The sequence below is a fragment of the Sclerotinia sclerotiorum genome, genomic scaffold, assembly GCF_000146945.2.
Source record: "Sclerotinia sclerotiorum 1980 UF-70 scaffold_1 genomic scaffold, whole genome shotgun sequence".
Lineage (NCBI taxonomy): Eukaryota > Fungi > Ascomycota > Leotiomycetes > Helotiales > Sclerotiniaceae > Sclerotinia > Sclerotinia sclerotiorum.
The window spans coordinates 144,857-165,335 of NW_001820835.1; the positions used below are offsets into that span (position 1 = coordinate 144,857).

At 41.2% G+C, this 20,479-nt stretch overlaps 7 protein-coding genes across 7 annotated transcripts; 2 read left to right on the top strand and 5 right to left on the bottom strand.

The window, feature by feature from the left end:
- Nucleotides 1-1,587: 1,587 nt before the first annotated feature.
- Nucleotides 1,588-3,469, bottom strand: SS1G_00055 (predicted protein; the record flags this gene model as incomplete). The annotated part of the gene is made up of 4 exons (XM_001597919.1): nt 1,588-1,761; nt 2,162-2,390; nt 2,797-2,892; nt 3,432-3,469. The coding sequence occupies 4 exons, from the start codon at nt 3,467-3,469 to the stop codon at nt 1,588-1,590; spliced, it is 537 nt and encodes a 178-aa protein (XP_001597969.1).
- A 784-nt stretch (nt 3,470-4,253) lies between these two features.
- SS1G_00056 (hypothetical protein) lies at nt 4,254-5,045 on the top strand (the record flags this gene model as incomplete). The annotated part of the gene is made up of 1 exon (XM_001597920.1): nt 4,254-5,045. The coding sequence occupies one exon, from the start codon at nt 4,254-4,256 to the stop codon at nt 5,043-5,045; it is 792 nt and encodes a 263-aa protein (XP_001597970.1).
- A 1,169-nt stretch (nt 5,046-6,214) lies between these two features.
- SS1G_00057 (hypothetical protein) lies at nt 6,215-7,913 on the bottom strand (the record flags this gene model as incomplete). The annotated part of the gene is made up of 7 exons (XM_001597921.1): nt 6,215-6,541; nt 6,655-6,889; nt 6,968-7,046; nt 7,113-7,223; nt 7,285-7,430; nt 7,594-7,726; nt 7,823-7,913. 7 exons carry the CDS (start codon nt 7,911-7,913, stop codon nt 6,215-6,217), a joined length of 1,122 nt encoding a protein of 373 aa, XP_001597971.1.
- A 1,124-nt stretch (nt 7,914-9,037) lies between these two features.
- SS1G_00058 (hypothetical protein) lies at nt 9,038-10,713 on the bottom strand (the record flags this gene model as incomplete). The annotated part of the gene is made up of 2 exons (XM_001597922.1): nt 9,038-10,094; nt 10,148-10,713. 2 exons carry the CDS (start codon nt 10,711-10,713, stop codon nt 9,038-9,040), a joined length of 1,623 nt encoding a protein of 540 aa, XP_001597972.1.
- Nucleotides 10,714-13,745: 3,032 nt separating this feature from the next.
- SS1G_00059 (hypothetical protein) lies at nt 13,746-15,338 on the top strand (the record flags this gene model as incomplete). The annotated part of the gene is made up of 3 exons (XM_001597923.1): nt 13,746-14,444; nt 14,497-15,158; nt 15,215-15,338. 3 exons carry the CDS (start codon nt 13,746-13,748, stop codon nt 15,336-15,338), a joined length of 1,485 nt encoding a protein of 494 aa, XP_001597973.1.
- Nucleotides 15,339-16,324: 986 nt separating this feature from the next.
- On the bottom strand, nt 16,325-18,676 carry SS1G_00060 (predicted protein; the record flags this gene model as incomplete). The annotated part of the gene is made up of 9 exons (XM_001597924.1): nt 16,325-16,454; nt 16,511-16,716; nt 16,848-16,884; nt 16,931-17,218; nt 17,278-17,496; nt 17,556-17,674; nt 17,720-17,911; nt 18,004-18,319; nt 18,447-18,676. The coding sequence occupies 9 exons, from the start codon at nt 18,674-18,676 to the stop codon at nt 16,325-16,327; spliced, it is 1,737 nt and encodes a 578-aa protein (XP_001597974.1).
- A 500-nt stretch (nt 18,677-19,176) lies between these two features.
- Nucleotides 19,177-19,642, bottom strand: SS1G_00061 (predicted protein; the record flags this gene model as incomplete). The annotated part of the gene is made up of 3 exons (XM_001597925.1): nt 19,177-19,324; nt 19,396-19,520; nt 19,586-19,642. The coding sequence occupies 3 exons, from the start codon at nt 19,640-19,642 to the stop codon at nt 19,177-19,179; spliced, it is 330 nt and encodes a 109-aa protein (XP_001597975.1).
- Nucleotides 19,643-20,479: the final 837 nt, after the last annotated feature.

A 20,479-nucleotide genomic window follows, 5' to 3' on the forward strand; every position in this document is an offset into this window, starting at 1 on the left:
TACTGCACCAGTAAAATTCCGAATCTCGCACCCGATGTATAAAAAATCGCAAAAACTTCCACAAAAGACATATATAAGATATAAAATATAAGAATAATAAAGACTCAAACAGGAAGTTAAATAAATGAAAAAAAAATGCAATCCTAGTTATTTAATATCTAAACAATACAGGTTTCAGTCAAATAGATAGATAGATGTTCATGAGATAGATGGGTCCGTAAGCATAGAAGTAAGATCTTACTTACTCTGTACAGAGAGAGTATCATGAGGAATAACAAAGTTCGAGCACGTAATAGATCGGATGTGTATTATCCAATTATAATCCTGGGTTGGGTTTTGTGTGTTCTGTCAGCTGGTCTGAGGGTGCGTTTGATCTTCAGATTTTCTCTCTTCTGTTTTGTAGAAGGAATGAAGGTGGGGTTGAATGGGTGGATACGTGCGTGCGTTATGATGTTGACTTAAGGATTTGAGGCAGGTGATCTACGGTACGTACGATACTAATCAACTGCTATCAGCCATTTCATAATTCATACCAAAAACCATCAAAATGTATAATTTATATTTATAATTTTTCAATCAATAAATAAATTTTTATATAGATTTTTTAAAATTATTTTATTTATTTTTATATGAAATTTAATTAAAAAAAAGATTATTTATTTTGAAAAAGTTTGTTTTAATACAAAATTGTTACGAGGTTTGCCGTCTAGATCACGTGGAAGTGCTCTAGGCTCTCGAGGTGGTTTATAACTAGGCGTCAAGCAGGGACTTAAGTAATGACAATGATGATATGCAATTCATAACTAATAGTAGAGTATACTAAATGATTGGTCTTGGGCACGAGGCTCTACAGGAAGGAATTCATACTGAATATATAGATCCTCGTAATTCTTGGATCACTCAGGATCACTGATGATCCAGGGTGATCCAGCATACCTGTTCATATGCTCTGATGGTGCGTGTATATGAGTTTTTAGGGTGACCGAAATCTCATATTAAATTGAGCGAATCGTAACAGATTTACATATGGCCCAAGCTTACGAAAACAAGTCAGCTGTTACCATCGTAACAGGTTGTTCGTTTCTTTTTAATGATTGGATTTTGTACAGATTGACTAATGCTATTCTTTATTGGTAAACCTAGCTCTGATCTTCACCTATTCATCTCTTAAAATAATAGATGGATATGATCATTATCGAAGCAAATCTCGACCATCTAAATTTATAAGTTGAGAGCTTCACTGATAATTGGTTTCTGAAGCCTAACTTTACCGTTCTCAACTATTTCAAGATCACTGAATGATGTCTTGCACTTATATTTCGAGTCATCAAAAGTTATCAATTTCCATCTTATTTCTTGATCCTGTGTCGGGGAGAACAGGAAGAAGGTAGAGGATGGACTGATCTTTCTGTGTATAGAGAGGCTGGGAGAGAAAAATTGTGTCCGGAAATGGGATGATTTCTCTATTACTTTGTAGTATATTTGTTGAGGAACTGTGCAGAACTTATGGGTATATAAGCACAATAGATCTTGATGAACCCCATGGGCTTATCGAGCTTTGGCTCATACAAAGATCCACCTCCCATACTAGAGTTCGCCTTCTATATCATGTGTCGTTGTGGTTGCTATGCTCGTTATGATTTTTCCTCGGGAAATGAGTTCAGATGCATCCTTTTCGTTGGCATTATCACTGCAGTTCGAAACAACTTTAGTCCAAAATGAGGCTGGGACAGTCTCAACCCTCATAGATACGTTCAACATCTTTAACCCAGGGGATAGTATCAAAAACTATTCTTTGACCGAAATGGAGTGAGCAGACCAAGACTGTCAAGATGACCTCATTTTAGATGTATTCTCTCCTATAAAAAAATAACCAGCCTCAGCAATGAATATGTACTGGCGACCAGACAAACAATTGATACAAGCAACATATTCGTGCAATATAGTAAAGAGAAACATGAACCGTGAACATGACCGATGGATAGAAAATCCAGGAAGCACAGTTTAACGATGGACTGAGGTTCGCGACCTGGACTAGGTGACACTAGGATGAACGTAAATATAGTCCCAAAGATAAATGCGGAATCGTTATCTAGTAACACAAACCCCTGAATTGATATATATGGGTTTTGAATATCAGCATTTCAAATGCGAGACTTACAGAAAGTATGCGCGTAGGATTTTGAGTCCCATACTTCTCTTGAGAATACCGACTAAATTTGTGGTCGTAGTCAATCGGAAATGATTCAGTCCTAGGGCAAGAACACGTCTGCGCCGACAATGCAGGGCGCTCCTGCACATAACCAACGAGCAGTCCCACCATACCAAACCAGTTGTATAACGAACTGCCGGACAGAATCATAGTTGTTCCCGCGACGATAGACATATATCTGCAGTATGTGGTGCTTGTCGAATAACATTGTGTGATATCCGTTACATAGATTCCGAAATGATAGATGTATGGGAAAAGCAATGCCTTGAAAGCTCTACTATGATGTAGATCAATGGAGTTTAGTGCTACTCTTGCTCAGTAGTCCAACCAATGATCTAATTTTCGCTTTCCGAATTTAGCATGCATAAGGTTTCCAGGAACAAACGCCGGACATCCAATCACTGATTGCATCACCAAACGATTTATCCCTGTATTAGGCTCATCCTTCAACCATGACCATGGGAATATGCATAATCAAGATAGGTGTGGAACATTCGGAAGACCCATAGCTCTCTCTAACTATGGTGTCGTGATGCTCAAAATCTCGTGGTTACCAACTTGTGATTGTTATCTGAGCCCTATACACTCTTTCTTTCTCTGTTTGCGCTGTTGTGCCTTCAAAGGACCAACCCCAATCTAAAATAACGTCGCAATGATGGAAGTCGGTGAGGTACGGCCTACTGCGGAGTATCAAGTTATGGTAGCTATCTAGTGACCACAAAGACACCAGCTCTAGATTCTCCCTCTTTTGCCTAATAAACGATGACTTTGGCTCTGTAACTTACATAAGAATCATCTTTTTCTGTCCTGCCAAATATGATATGGAATCTGCCATGTGCAAAGATATATTTCATACAGCTGCAGAGCATTCACTTGCTCAAATGTGAAGTACCCGCGGACATCCTCCGTGCCTGTAATTCTATGCACATCCGTCAAGCTACGACAGCAGGAGATCTAGAAGCGATAAAAGTAGAATCTCATCCCCAAGAGGGACATAGCAGATGTTGTTCGGATGTTGTCAGTTCATCCTCGTGAGACCCATGCTCTCCGGGGCTGACACTATACTCTCTTGAGACTAGCTCCTGTTTAGCGCACAATCCTATGTTCACTCCAACAGTGTTCTATTCACGCAATTCAAATGATATATTATGAATTTATCATCAATTCACATAAGGGAAGTAATCTTTGACTGTGTCAACTGTATATGTGAAAAGCTCACTTGATGTCTGCTATATCGGTGAACTTTGCGCTCGTCATTATGATACAACGCTTGGAAGACTACGCCTCTACTTCGTAACCAATTTTCATAGATAAAAAGCAAAGTTCAGGTACACTGCCCAACTCAATTAGTTGCACATAAATGTACCTGTCCTAGCCTGCTTTCCGTGTCTCTACAATCCAGATCATCAATTTATCTGTGAGAACACCAGCAATCTTCGGCATTTCGTCTGGTGGTCCTACTACGATGTCTCGTTACTTCGCGAATTCTCCACAACTCTTTACTCATCGTGGTATGGTAGGTTCGTTTGTCAAACGTAGTCTACCAATAGATTTATTTGCTCTATGTTATTTCCCCAAGAAGTCCCGGCCTTTCCGATATCTCGGACGAAAAAGGCACAATATCCTTACGGATGCACGATTTCGGAAGATATTTTGCTAGAAAGAACGTGTTCCCACGACTTTCTCTATACACTATCATGGCCAGCATATGAACAAATGCCTCAGGTCAAACACTCATCATGTCCTAATCCAAAGTATATCCACGCATGATTCGCTATGCTTCATTCAAATTTGCAAAAGTTTGCATTTTCCTAGCACGTATGTCACAATGCTTGACCATAAGTTTGGGTATATCATAGTTTCTGTGCAGTCGGCCGCACACACTAGTGAACCGCCGGGGTTAGATACCCTTATATATGGTTCAAGCTATCCTAAAGATCAGAATCGATACATGCAACGATAGAGCTAGGTACTTACACTTTCAACACACCAAGTTGGTACCAACACATAGCAAAACTTACAGAGAGGGTTAATACCTAAAATGCCTCCTTCAGCTGTTATCGATGAACCTACGCTCAATTCAACCATCATCGGCCAGACCAAGTTCGCTCCTTCTACTTCACGTCTACTAAAGTCAGAAGAAGCAGAATTCCCTTCTGTTGAGTACTACGATCAACTCGCAAAAGTCTATGAGAATGCCTTCTCTCACGATGTCGGTCTAGAGGAATTCATTCAACACGTGCTTCTAGAACTACCCAAAAATGCAAAAGTTCTTGATGTCGGTTGCGGGACTGGAAAGCCTGTCTCATATACCATGGCAGCCTATGGTCACAATGTTCATGGTTTTGACCTATCCAGCGCTATGGTTGATTTATCCGTCAAGCGTGTTCCCACAGGCTCATTCGAACAAGCAAACATGTTGGAATATACTCCTCGATTTCGAAACAACACGCCTGACATTGATGTCATTTTCACCATCTTCTCACTTTTTTGCTTGTCACGCAAAGAGATGACTACAATGGCCTCAAAGATGTTCAATTGGTTGAAACCAAATGGAATCCTATGTATCGGTACGATCTGCGCCGAAGACTTCAAAACAACACCTTCGATGTATGATGCGGATGGATTGTGCGCCACAAATGTCGAAATGATGTTCATGGGATCTAGATGTTCTTCCATGACAGCTTTCACTAAACAGGGTTGGAAAAATGTGATTGAAACAGCTGGATTTGAGATAATTCACACGAAGAGTAATTTATTCGTACCAAGACCATCTCCAGGCGTAGCTACGGATAATGAGATGCACTATTTTATCATGGCGAGGAAGATTTAAGAGGATAGTTCTTCTGGTTTAGTTTAGAGTTTGGAATTATCATTAATTGAGCTTGCAATTAGTATCCCTGTCTCTTTATTTCTTGGAGAATAAAAAAAAGAGCTGTCAATCATTTTGATTCTATTAATAAGTTCAAGTGTCTAATCTATATTGTATCAATCTAAATGTGAGAGCCATCAACATTCCCCTCATTCTAATCATCAAACCCAAACCCACACCCTTCATTCCATTCCATTCCTCACTCACCACTACTACACTACCCTCCCTCAACCTCCTCATCAGAATTTCATTCCTCTTAACCCTCATTACTACAGCGTCTTTCTCTGTTGATAATAGCTTCCTCGCTGCTGTAACAGCAATCGATACAGACTACACTGAAAGTATTTATTATTAGAAGATCATTAATATGTGTAAAACGTTCTGTATATTTGAATTAATTAATCACTAGGTAAGTCGATATTTATTTACCTTACTATAACGGAATACTCTCACCACCATTACACCCCCATCAAAGAAAGCCACTCACTCACTCACCCATCGCCCATCCCCTCAAAACAACCAAAAGCACAAACCCCACCATAACTCCACCAAAACTCTAAATCTCTAGCCTCAATCCTCAATTTCATGTCTATTTTAATATCTTTTTTGTTAAGGTAAATGGTTTCTGCGTAGCACGTGCACAAGGCACTAGTCCTATTAGGACTAGATTGAGAAGCTCTCTGTAGAAGAGCTTCGCACTTCTGTAGAATAGAGACAATGTGTGATTCATATAAAAGCCCAATATAGCCTCAGTTCTGCCCTGTCAGCTTCCCACTATTCCCTGTGTAAGGTCATATCTTTTGTAATACTCACTTTAATACTTACTTTAATACTTATACTCAAGTAATAAATATTAATATTATAAATACATGAGTAATATAAATATTTTTTTTGACTATTAATCAAACAAAAGATTTAGTTTCTAATACGAAGACTAATCAATCTTCTATTCTCAGTAATCACATCCAGGAAACACAAGCCGGTGAATGACAATTCAATAATTCTCAAAGACACTAATACCAAACCAAACCAAACGAAACTAAAATAAAGAACCCCCAAAAGCACATCACAATTCCAAATTCCCAATCCCCCAGTACCCCAGTACCCCGCACCCTAAAGACCATACTTATCTAACATCTTCCCCAAATCCACCTCCCAATTTCCCACCCCTGACTCCTCTCCTTACCCAAAGTATCCTCACCAAACGCAAAATTAGGCTGATCATGATACTCATTCTCGACGACTACAAATTTCAACTCTCTTCCCCACGTCTCCGTCTCTATTTCCTGTAACTTCTTCGCAAAAGCTTTTACATCGTCAATGAAGACTTCGTTTTCGCCGGCTATGATTAGCATGGAGGATACGACTGTGGGGAGACGTGTCCACCATGATGTAGATGCGTAGAGTGGTTCCATGTAGTTATCTGATGGAATGGTAGATTGGTATGCGCCGGACCACTAGTATTTTAAGAAGTTGTGTCAGATTGGATAGAAAATGTTGGATCAAGTGGGAAGTAGTTGACGGTGAAGGTAATGGGTATAGAGGGTGGAAGGGTTGAGAAGGGACTTACCATTTTGAGAGCAAATGGATGAAGTAGATCTTTATATTTATTCGCCTCGTATGATTTAGAGCGCGTGGCAAATGTAACCCACGGTGCTAATAATACAGCTCCATCAAGTGGTTCTGCGAGACGGACTCGAGGTATGCTTTCATCAGGATGACCATGCATGATGTGAGATAGGAGGGCAAGGACGAGATTCGCGCCTGCAGAATCACCGGCCAGAATTATGGAGGATGGGGGATAGCTATGAAGTTGAAGGTATATGGTCAGCTTGTGGAATTATGATAATGAAATCATTTGAAAGGTGCAGAGTTGGGCTTACTTTAAAGTATGAATAACATAATTCAGCAAAGCAGCAGCTTGTTGCAATTGTCGAGGATAAGTCGCGCTTGGGGCAAGATCTATGCATGATCAATATTAACACGCAAATAATAACCGATATCTAGAAAGAAAGGAGAATAACATACCATAAGACAGGAACAAGGCCGCCAAACTCTTCCCTTCTTTCTCAGCACCATCCACAATCTTAAAGACATACTCGACCATTTCGGAAGTTGCAGGAAGTACATATCCACCTCCTAGTAACCAAAATTAGTTTCGAGTTTTCCATCTAGCACAACGAGAGAACTCTGGACAAACCATGAAAGTTGAGAAGTATTTTCTTTGCATCCTTTTTGCCTATCCAATGAGCCTGTGTTCCATCTTCTAAAGTCTCACTCATAGGTTTTACACCCCGCTGCTTGCAAACACTTTCATATGCATGATCTGTGTTTGGATTCATGTATCTGTTTCTTATTAGCATGTGATTATAATTTCCTAGCCCCGTCGTTCCTATGGAACCTTCCCCTCAAAATAAATGGAAGATAATTGAACAACCAGACATGGAATTCTTTCCCCTCAAACCTCAACCAAGGCAAGGCAAAAACAACCCAAACCAAAAAAACTCACAAAATCTGTCTCGGACTCAACCTCCTACACATAGTCCTCACCGCCGTATGAAGAACATATCTCTTATAACTTCCCTTTCCCTCATTTCTCGTGCGCCAGATACCCGTCAGAAGACTTAGGAACGTATTTCCTACTAATATATCTCTAATTAGTCCCAATTTATCACTCAAGCTAATTAAAGGGAAGGATGTAAGTTATAAAAGAAAGATAACGAACGGGGTTTACATACAAACACTCGTACAAACAAGAATGACATCCAATTTCTCGCCCAGAGACAACGTATTGATTAATTTCTTCTGCGAAAGATTTGAAGAGGACATTTTTTGGGAATTGAGCTTTCTTTTTTTTTCTCTTTCTTGTTGAGCTCCTATTGACAAAGTAATCGTCAAGATAAAAAACAAAACAAAACAAAACACAAATTCAAAACAGAACAGAACAGAACAGAGAATTTATCCAAGGAAGGTTCGCACAGCTAGCTCCTCACTCTTCTCTGATCTTCCCTTCCTTCTCAGGTTCCCCGCATCCATCCAGCTGTGCATGTGTAACGCCACACAGCATCGCACTTCCCCGAATAGTAAAATATTAATAGGTTCTAAAAGTAACTAGCTGGGTAGTTTATATAATATATGAAATATTCCCGAGTGATATTGTTTGAATTATCAGAGAAAGAGATGAGAAAAATAGTATTTTGAAAGATCTCTTTTTTAGAGATTAATTTTGGAAATACCTCAAGTAAATATAATAATGTGACGGAAATCCCTGCTTTCCTCCCACCCTTATTATATAAGAAACCTCAGGTACATTAACCATGTCCACACATGATACGATTACTCGAGATTAGTATGCGATTTAGGTAACCTGAGGATCAGATCTTGACAAGTACTAGGTATCAATGGTCATCGGTAAAGTAAGATCATTGGAGGAATAAATATGACTTCTTTTTGCCTAGCCATTGCGGCTAGGCCATTCATTTGTGTATATATAGAGTAGCTATCCCCATCTACAGGTGCTCTTCACCTGTAGATTCTAAGTTAAATACAATTGCTGGTCTATAAACACCCTTTTGGTCACAAATAAATATATTTTTATTTTAAAAAGAAAAAATGATAAGATTAAAAAATTTATATATAATATTATTATAATTTCAATACAAAAATTATAATTTTATTAGATTTTTGATTACATATTCAGAATTGAAAGAATTCTAATAATCCGATTGATTAACAAGACTCCATCAACTAGTTAAACAATGGGTTCCCATTTTGACATTCGGCATTCTAGGGTATGCAGTAGTAGATTACACAAAGGTCTCAGCTGAAATCGCACCACACCAAATTATTAACCAATAGAAAATGATGGGAAGATTGATTATATCCTAGGTAGTCTACTCGAGTACTAGATATATAGAAAAGCTTCAAATTTGGGTATCATTGTTCTATTTTACTCAACTCAACTTTTTCATGCCTCTCTTTCGTTTTCCACCAACTTCTCTTCCTTCCTCAATTTCTAGCATAGCTTCGCGTTTCTTTTCTCCCACTAACTTCAATGATTCCCTAATCACTCTCGTTTCCAGATTAACGCCTTCTTCTGTCCATGCTTCCATTTGTCTTCCAACTCTCTTCTCAATGGCTAGAATTAATTGTACATCTCTTTGACCTACGAATGTAACAGCTTCTCCTTTCCTGCCAGCTCTAGCTGTACGACCAACTCGGTGAATATAGTCATCTGGATCTCTAGGAACATCATAATTGATTACAAGTCCGACCTCTGGAATATCGAGACCACGAGCTGCCACATCAGTCGCAACTAGGATTCTGGCAGCAGAGGCACGGAATCTACCTAAATTATCAATTCTTTGTCGTTGTGGGAGCTTAGAATGAAGAGCCGTAACTCGATGCTCAAGAAGTCGCAATAGATGGGTGAGGTAGTCGGCGGTAGCGGTTCGATTGCAAAAAATCACGATAGATTTCGGTAAATTCTTTTCAGTAAGCAGAAACATGTGCAGATAGTGCTCTCGATGTGTTACCGGTACCTGAAGATGCATTTGATTAAGGGAAGAAGGAATTGCCAAAGCCTGGGTATCCACTTCACAAACAAAAACTGGAGGCTTTCCTAGGGTGCGAGGCATGTCCTTCAAAGCTCGTACTTCTGGGGTGACTGTAGCTGTGAATAATAGGGTCTGGCGCTCACTAGGAGGAGGGAGGAGAGAAAGGCATTCTTCAACATCTGGAAGCATACTTCCTACACTACCAGATGCAAGCAATCGATCCGCTTCATCAAGAACCACCATGCGCACTCGACGTAAAGCACAAACTGTATCTTCGCCCGAGGTTCGAATGTGATCTGCCAATCTGCCAGGGGTTGCGATAACAACATGTGGTCGCTGTGCAAGGGCCGTTGCTTGAGGTCGCATATCGGAGCCTCCGGTTATCAGAACAGCCTTGAGAGATTGAGGGGATGAGATGGCTTTGAATTGCTCGTAAATTTGTAATGCCAATTCCCTGAGAAAGTGATGTCAGCCAGATGATACCCCTTCATTACGGCAAAGTCTTACCTCGTGGGTGTAAGCACTAAAGCAAAGATCCCGAAGGGATCTTCAGCCCATTTCTGTAGAATTGGAACTGCAAATGCCACTGTTTTTCCAGAACCCGTGCGACTACCTCCTATACAGTCTCTTCCCTTCAATATCTCCGGTATGCAACCCTTTTGAATACCTGTAGGCCGCTTGATAGCCATGGCCCCCAATGACGCCACCAACCATGGCTTCACATCCAAGGCAGCAAACGTTGTTTGCGCATCCGTGGGAGCCAATACTGCGCCATTGTTGAAATTTTTCGGTTCGAGAAGATTGTTTTGCGATTTTGCTTTTACCCGGGAGGGAACAGAAGTAGTAGCAATCAAAGGGATATCTCCATCTTCTAGCACCTGGGATGTCTTTCGCCGTTTCCGCGAAGCCTGACTGTCTAACGAATCTGAATCGGATTGCGAAATATCATCCTGGACATCTTGTTCGTCATCGGATGAGGAATTGTGATTTGATTGTGGGGATGATGAGCCGGGCGCTTCAATGGAAACTTGCTCAACAGTCTCAGACCCTTGTATTGATTTTTTGGAGTGCATTTTTGGTAGTCTATCTCGTTGTATGTGTTTTTGAAAAATTCGTAGGAAATTAATTTTTTTTCTGTACCTTACTTCATGGCCTCGCTGAATACCATTTGCTGACTGTACGATTATTATCTGCACATTCGCGCGCGCTTAAAGATAGAAAAAAGCTTAGCTCTGCTCATCGCCTTTTTCTGGAGCAAGCTAAGAGGTAAAATGGATAATGCAGCCAATAAGAGCATCGGGTTGGAGTTTTACAAGGATATGGGGCTTCAAGGTCTTGATTTAACTACCAATTACCATTTACTAGCTGTGAATTTTTTATCGTATGGAAATAGAATAATCGATCTTGCATGCGAAATTCAATGTTATGATGGTTTGTGTAGATATCTATTTAAGGTATTCTTTAAAGACATGTTTTAGTGAGCTAATAGGACAAGAAAGAAACAGAAAGTCAATATCTCCTTTTGGTTACACTTTTATTAAATTCTATCTCGTGCCCCAGCTACCGAGTGTGATTCTCGGTGAATAGAAGCTACCGATATGGGGAAGGGGATTTCAGGAACCGGCAGCTTGGGCGGCTTACTATGAGGCAGCTCTAACAGAATATCAGCAGCCTATGAATTAATTAAGATGACACGTCGTATCTACTACATGGGAAAGGTCCAAGAAATCATCATGTAATCTTACAACTAGTTATTCGGAGAACGATTATTCGAGAATCAATCACCCACGATGATCATATGGGATACTGTACTGTGTATATACTAGGCAGAGTTGACAGGTAGAGTAGAACAGAACTAGTACTCCTTTTACGAATATACGAAGCGACTTGCCTTCCATTGCGTTGCCGGTACCGGTACTGATAACACTAGACGTTGATTCAACATGAAAAAAAAAGACTTTCGAGAATCCAACTCTCCCTGTATGACTGCATTTTTCTGACCACCCTCAATTTACCTCTCCACGTTCATGCCTTTATTACTGTACTCTATTCTTACACCCCCTTATAATCTTCACCACTTATGGCATTACACGGAGGATACCGAGTAGAGTTTGGCTGAAAAGAAGGTATCGTTACGAAGAGAAATAAGATATATGGCTGAATATTAATTGTCCAATTCGCCATGAAACACCGAAGCATTTAGAAGTAAGCAAGCACGCAAGCAAACAAGCAAGCATCTCTACAAAGGAAGAAACGACACCGGCGACGACGATAGCTTTCAATTGTTTTCCTAACCGAATAACCTATCCGATCTGCTTTTCCTATGCTTCAAAGGGACAGTTAGCCAAGATGATGTTGTTGTGTTGTTTCCATAGAAATTTATAATTAGTTTTGGCGCCGCATACTAGGTATGCTACCCGTTGAACCGTCAAACGAAAAATAGATCAGTCCCTTGGACTTCTCGATTCTAGTTCATCCCCGTTTTGATTGACAGCCAATCCTTGGGATGCTGTAAAAAGATTCATGTTACATTCTATCCCCAACTGATTACATTGTGCAGTAGTATCGGTGCGTGACCGATGCAAAGAATGAATAGATAGATGAATGGATATTCAGTAAGAAATGCACGAGTAACGACATTTTAAGGTTCTTTGATCCTCTTTTTAAAATAGAACTAATCGGGCGGTTGCCAGTTGGTCAATGGGAAGGTGGTTTATTTGGATGGATTAGATGAATGGATATATTTGATACTTGTTGAATTTCCATTGTACTCGCTTTACTAGATGTTGTATCTACTCAATTCCTCTCAGTCTATCCTCACTCTCAATCTTACTCTCACTCCAACTTTCTCGCTACTCACTCTCACTTGCCCCTTCATCTTCGCTCTTCTCACAACACTTTCAACTCCATCTACAACACTCTCTCCTCTTCCACTTACCAATCACCAATGAGTATCAACTACCTATATTTGTCCAGTCCATATATACATCCAACTGTCCCTACATGGATTACACATAAACTCTATTGCCCCGGCCCCATTTTAGCTAATGATATGGTCGTACGCGCATCCGCATCGACCCCAAATTTCACTCCCTTGCAGCTTGGACTTGTAGGGTTATAAGGTTTTTGTACGAGCAGGGCAGGCTTAGTCGGACTTTTCCATCCAATCCTTTTCCGTTTTAGGAATCGATTCTTTTTCCTCTTGAACATTCTTCATCACCACAAAATTCAGCAAAAACTACCAGCCATAATTTTAATTCATTCACTAGCTCACTAACCAACATTGTTTGTGTTTGTGTTTGTGTGCAGCAGGCAGTACAATACGATACAATACAATATAACACACTTTCAATTTCAATTTCAATTTCAATTTTTGTTATTGTAATTATTATTACTATAGATTCTTCTCTATTTACCTACCTAGTATTCAAATACTTTTACATACATACATTCATCTATTCAGTTCAAAACATTCTTCTCGATCATTTCCAAAAATATTATTAGAATCAATAATCAAAATACCTTTCCCCTCTTTCACGGATTTTCCTCCTCTCCCCCCCCCCAACAACCCTCAATTTATTTTATCGACCCACACTTCCTACCGATAAGCTTTGAAACGGAAACGAGTCTCGGTTTAAATACCCGCAGATTATCTCGAACACCAACCAAGTACTCAATGTGAAAGTCCAACAATTTGCCTTCCCAACCTTACGAGAATTATCACGAAAATCCTTTTGCATACCTAACAGATCATTCTTTACCATTCAAACCTCTCGAGAAATCGGCATCAATCACAAGACGGACCTCCGATCCATCTTGACCATATAATAGACAGCCTCTCCTCGTTTGCAGCAACGGTCTCTTGCAGCGGTGGACTGCATGCCGACGCAAGATCAGTACAATCCATAAAGAACACCGGCAACGGTGTAACCCGAGATTCGGAACTTAGGAAGACGGCAACGAGTCCAAATCCTGCCGTATCCGCTTCATTCGTACACCACGATCATTCGACTACTCCTCTAAGCGTAATATGAGTAGACAATACGAGGATAACACTGCTGATTCAAAGTCCTCAAGTAATCTCTCTCTCAACTCGTTACCAAAAATGTCTTCCCCAGCACCATTATTACGTCCTCCCATTCCCGGTAGTCGACAAAATGGCGGCGCAAGGACACCTAGGTTGGGTTTGGCTATACCACCTTCTCTAAACATTAAGCCTGTCAATGCTCCCGCAACAAAAGGCCTTACACTACAAATGCCTGGCTCCATGCCTGCACGACCTTCACTGCCTCGATTACAATTAGCCACACCGATGGGAAGTAATGCTACGCCATATGAACAATCTGGAAGGAATCCAACTGCTCCAGGGCAGTCTGCAAGTGGAGGGAGTGAAAGTAGTGCGGCACATTCGAGATCAGGGAGCTTTGGACCAATGGATGGGAAGGGAAGTGGTCCAACATCTGCAGGCTCACAATACTCTGCATTCTCATTAGCATCGCAATATGGATTGAGCAAACCGCAAGGAACACCAGATCCCTCGTCAGCCGTCGGGTCGTTATACTCGGAAAGGAGTGAAGGAGGTGTTGGTATGGAAAGGGATGGCAGCATGAATGGCCTTGAGGCATTCGATAAACTGAGTTTAGAAAAAGGACGAACACTAGATGTTGAAGACTTAGATGATGATGGATGGCGGATAGCAAGTATGGAGAAGAGGATCGAGGAGCTTGGGAGTTTGGGAGAGGGAGCAGGAGGTGCAGTAACTAGGTGTATGCTGAAAGGTGGAAAGACTGTCTTTGCTCTGAAGGTAATTTTATTCGTCTCACAATATCTTCTACGCTGCTTACTGATACTCTTAGATCATTACCACAAATCCCGATCCCGATGTGAAAAAACAGATCGTCCGTGAATTAGGTTTCAACAAAGGTTGTGATAACGAGCACATCTGTCGCTACTATGGGGCTTTCGTCGAACCCTCAACGGCTACCATTTCCATTGCCATGGAGTTTTGTGAAGGTGGTTCTCTCGACTCAATATATCGTGAAGTAAAGAAACTTGGTGGCCGTACTGGTGAAAAGGTTCTCGGAAAGATTGCTGAAGGTGTCCTGAACGGTCTGACCTATCTCCATGGAAAGAAGATTATTCACCGAGATATCAAACCCTCCAATATTCTCCTCTGTCGCGATGGCCAGGTAAAACTATGTGATTTCGGTGTCAGTGGTGAGTTCGGTACCAAGGGCGACGCAAACACCTTTATCGGAACATCTTACTACATGGCGCCTGAACGTATTACTGGTCAATCGTACACTATCACTTCCGACGTATGGTCTACTGGTGTCACCCTTTTGGAGGTAGCTCAACATCGCTTCCCATTCCCAGCAGATGGATCAGAAATGCAGCCTCGAGCTGGATTGATTGATCTCCTAACATACATTGTTCGACAACCTATTCCAAAATTGAAGGATGAACCGGATGCTGGTATCAAATGGAGTGACAGTTTCAAGTACTTCATCGAGTGCTGGTATGTCATTCCTTTTTTTTTTCAAGACCTAACTCATGCTAACTTTATAATCACAGTCTCGAAAAAGATCCTACTCGTCGCGCCTCTCCTTGGCGAATGTTGGAGCACCCATGGATGGTCGAAATGCGTGGCAAACGTGTGAATATGGCACACTTCTTAGCCACGGTATGGGGCTGGTAATCCACCTCGGCGAACGATTCTACGCAGCATCATCATCATCATCATCATGATAAACCAATTGAATTCACTGGATGGAATAGCAAGCAAAGAGTAGACTCAGTCTCCTTGACGATAGGAGGAAACGAAAGCAACCTTCGATGATATATTAGATCTAACGATATTGAACCCCAACGATATGATACGATACGATTACGGCAAAGCTATGAAATTTTCCCAGGCAAGCGCAAAAGATATAAAGATCAAACCACAACCACTAGTCCTCAAATCTATCATCAAACATCTATCTCGTACATTTTTCTTCCGTACCGACCACATTACCTCACCTCACCTTACCAATCTACCATCATCTGCATTTACCGGCGTTGCCATGTTTCTTTGTTCCTCTTCTCTTCCCCTTCCTCTCGAATTGGGTACGGCGAAACGGCTTCTTTTCTTGGGTATAGGAGAAATGGTTTTTTTTAGGGTTTTGTTAGGGCATTAAGAGCGAGCGAGCAAGCACAACTGAAAGCGAGAGCTAGAGCGAGCGGTTGAAGGGGAGGAAAATGCGAATGCGAATGCGAATGAGTAGCGCTGTAAAGGCTTCTTGTTCTGATTGTACTACTTACATATCCTTAGCTATCTCTATCTACCTACCTAAATCTAAAGTTCACGTTCACGTGGTATCTCGTGCTTGCATCATCTGGACATTGAGCAGAGCAGAACAGACAACTAGGTGATCAAGCAATAATTAGATTTATCGAAATCTCAACGGGTGCATAGGTGACGCGCTGGATCAAACAGTATAGCCACATAGTGTTCTTTTTTTTTTTTTTTTACCTTTTTTTGATTTTTGAAAAATGATCATTCCCTAAGCTGCTCTTGTTTCTAACTCGCCAGCTAAACTTGTGTGATATATCATGAAAGCACAGGCTCGCTTTGTAATGCCCATATTCCGTCTTCTAGTCATCAACTACCTATCACCCTAGTCAATTCATACTTATACTTCATCAAAACCCTGCCGTCGCCCCAGATTTATCAGGCTCCCGGAGGTGAGAGAGCGGTGACGAGTTGGGAATATTTCCAGGATGATGTTCCTCGAAGGAAGTCATCATTTCAGAGATACGACCCAGCTCGAATCTATCCAAATAGGTTAGCGTATATAAGGTAGAAGGCCGTTTCTTTCTCAAGACAACCTTTTCCATCCCGCTTGGTTCTTCAATTCATTGCCTCGGGCCATCTGGTCATATTTTATATCCGTCATTTCCTGCCTGGTGCCGTCCATGAGAAGATCGCCTGCTCGGGGTGAGCGTGGCTTGCGTGCTGTTACAATGTGCAGAGTGAGGTAGTAATTGCCGCTCTCGATCTCTTCAATTTCAACAGGTAATAACCTCTCGCGAAGCTAAAATTTCAATCAGCAGCGAAAAGTCAAGGTTTCTAAGAAAGTGGTACCTGTGGTATATCATTCTCCAGCCCAATCTGGTATAGAATAAAGTCTTTCAATCGCTGCCCAGGAATTGTGGTACCACATACAGGTAATCGATGAACAATCTCTTTCACATCCCAGAACCTATATAATATTAGCTTGCCCACACGATACACATCAATAAGCTCACCCCGCCCCTTCTAGCCAAGACTTTAGCTTAATCGCAGGAATTCCACCTCGTGGACGAAGTATCGCCTTATGACGTTCTATGACTCTTTCCATCCAGCCTGGCACAGTCTTTGCAAGTTCTCCATCGTGATTTGGTCGCTTGAGTCGATCAGCGATATTGTCGGTCCAGTCAGTCTGAGCTTCACTCTGATGATAATCTCCACGTCTAATAGAAGTGTGACCTGCCAATTTGGACCTCGGCCTAGGATCTACTTCAAGGAACTCTACAACACCACCGGGCTGGAGAATTCTATCAAATGTTAGTATCTATATCTGGTACATCTCTATACCTCGCAGGAAGTTGCTCACAAGCGAACATCATCTAGGAAACTCTTGTAGCTTTCAACTCTATCGAACACATCTCTTCCACGGATGAAGGAGTATAGATTGTGTGGAATAGGATCTGGATGCGCTAGGAGACAATTAAGATTTCGAACATTGAAATCCGGAGCGGTCTGTGTCTGTGAGGAATTAACACGGCTAAAGTAATCTGACACATCCATCTCCGGAGCTGGGATGATAAAATCCCTATTGTTGATTAGCATGCTGGATACCAGAATTGATTCTGAAAATAGAAGATGTTATACTTTAATTGAATGTCCCTTTGCACACAAGACCAGTGATCTGTCTCATCGACTCCCTCCACAGTCCAATCAGGCTGATCCTCCTTGACCTTGAAGCACCAACTGCCATCACTGCAACCAATCTAAATGGATTAAAACAGAGCTGATAGACGGCAGGTAATACATACCTCCAAGACACGAGGTGGTCCTTGATATACAGGAACAGTCTTTAGGTCTCCACTGACCGGCGTAGTCTTCACAGATGCGCTCGGGTTGTACTCCCAAGATGACAACTTTTCCTCCCATGTCAAATTGCCCTTTTCTGAGCTCAATGAGCTTTGCCCCTTGATCTGTTCGATATCGTTCATTCTTGCTCTAAACTGTGATTACGAAGTCAGCATAAAAGGACCAAGCCAGCTTCAACAATGCCTATTGCAAGTCCCACAGAGTCGAGGATGCAAGAAGAACTAACATCATGGTGATATGCCTTTCTAATCAATCTCAATATTTCAGTGACAGATAAATCCTGAGTATTTCGGGTTTGAAGATGGCTATGAGCATCGACCAGTTCGCCATATTCATTATAAACCATATAAGCCCTGCAGACATCAAACTCCTCATTTTCCTCGAAGTCATCACATAAGGAATTTTGTGCTTGCTTCTTGCGAGGTGATGATGATTGTATGCTTAAATTTGACATTTCCTGACTCAGTTGGCCAGGAGTCGAGATGGAAATAAGAGGGGAGCCTCCGCATGAGGGACGACTTCGATGGTGCGAAGGTTCAATTCTACAAGTTTGTTAGCATACCATTGCTCAGGTGCGCTTTCCGTTTGCCTTTGTGTATCTGAACAGGCATACTAAAGTTTGATGCTGCGATGATAATTCTTAACTGATTGTTCAAATTGAGGACATACTTTGGACATTGTGGATTCTCAGATCCATGGCCATCAAATCCTCCTAGGAGAGGAAGCCCCGGAGGGGATGGAGACGAAGCCCTCAGCTCGACAATTGACACTATGCTGTTGGATCTACCATGCTTTGGCGATAATGGCAAAATCTCATCAATATCCACCTGGAATACTCTTCCTGTGTGAGAAGTGAAAACCAGTGGGCTAAAGTGCTGTTGCTCACATTCGTGCTCCATGATTAAATTGCAGGATTTTGCTGAATCGAATAAAAAAGAAGTCAATTGAAGATGAGGTGCAGAGACGCGAAAAGAAAAGAGCTCTCTAAGTTTTTGAAATTTAAAGATGATGAATGCCTGGTTATCGATAACCATGGTAACGAGTTTGAATAGGGAAGTAACGACTGGGTCATGAGCAGACCGAAGCCGATTGACACAACTCTTCATTTCGCCTTGGAAAGCAAAATAGAACGAACAAACGCATGATGGGGGGCATCCTTGATGAATGATTCAAACACACAGAAGTGATAAAAAGTGATACGCTTTTTCGCTTTACATTCCAATCTAAATCTTCAACAAAATTCGACAACCACCGAGTCGCTGTCCCGTCACGTGGCACCGCACACATCTAAACATCGATTGACTTTAGCTATAAAGTATGTGCATCTACCCGCGACATCTCAACTACTCCCCAATTTCTTCGTCAAGTACAAGTCTGCTACCATCCGCTCCCTTCATCCTCACAACCTCGAAGAGAACCCTCCGACATTCTTCAAAAACTTCAATTGCATAGGCTTAGCAATCACATCCTCATCCATCAACTTCTTCCCAAAAGCCTTGAATGCCTCTGAAGCCCCATGAGCTGTAATCGCAGCCTTATCTTTATAGCTAGTAATTCATTGATTAGTCTCATGATTCATGTGTTGATAGCGCAGACAATGTATGTATAACATGCTCACCTCTCCACTAGAATAATTTCCTCAGCACCAGACTTTTTATTAACTTCCTTGTTAATCTCATATTTCAATGTTCCGGGCTCGTTTGCTTTGATGTATTGGGATATCTCATTGAGGAGTTCGGCAACCTAGTGAAGATAGGGGTTAATGGTTTTGAGGAAACGGAATGGGCGGGTGGGAGTTCACTGCTCACTCTATCTGCTTTTCCCTCCTTAGGATATATAATTGCTATTAAGTCGATCTGTGTCATGGTGTCCTGTATATTGAATAATTATGTTGCAGTGTAGAAATGTATTCTAAATTTCCAATGTTTTCACTGAGATATGAGGTCGAAGACCTGCATTTGTCATTTGCTCGGTTGGAACCCCTCCCCATTCGGATGTTAGATTACCTATAAACTTCAACCTCGGCATTTTCACAACCAATTAGAGTAGAGTTATCGAAGTATAGTATATTTAATTACTGAATATAATAATGATGTAATTTACCACTGTATTTGTAAGAGTATAAATTTTTAGTATTTCTCTTTTTCTTATGAGCAAGATTGCTAAAAGTACTAGAAGAACAACAAAACTTCAACGTTGCGATCGTAAGGTCAATCCATCCTCGCTAGCTACCAATATCCAGGAATAAATAATCGGCCTTCCTTGCTTTCCCTCCCAATGCCCATTGAGCAGTGTATTTATCTCTAGGCCAGCTTACAGCTCAACGAGAAGACCGATTTTAACGCGTGGATCAAAGAGAGAAAATGGCAGAAGGCAAATCTATGATTCCCCTAGACCCTCAACACATATACAGCCAACACCCCAAGCATAAATAGCACAAGCATACCTTCAACCTCCTAATGACCTGCCGCCTTATTCACACCAAAGTATCCATCCAGTGTATTCGAAACCCAATGTTTAATCCGGCAGAAAAGACACCAAAAATCTCAAAGCACTCTCAAATCTAATCGATAAGTCAATGGCATATCTTACTCTTCTAACGATACAGTTGAATATCCGGTTCCCGTCAATACAGTTGCAGTTTAATCTAGCATTGGAGAAGCACATGTTCTCCTGATTATCAGTCTCTTCAGACACGATGG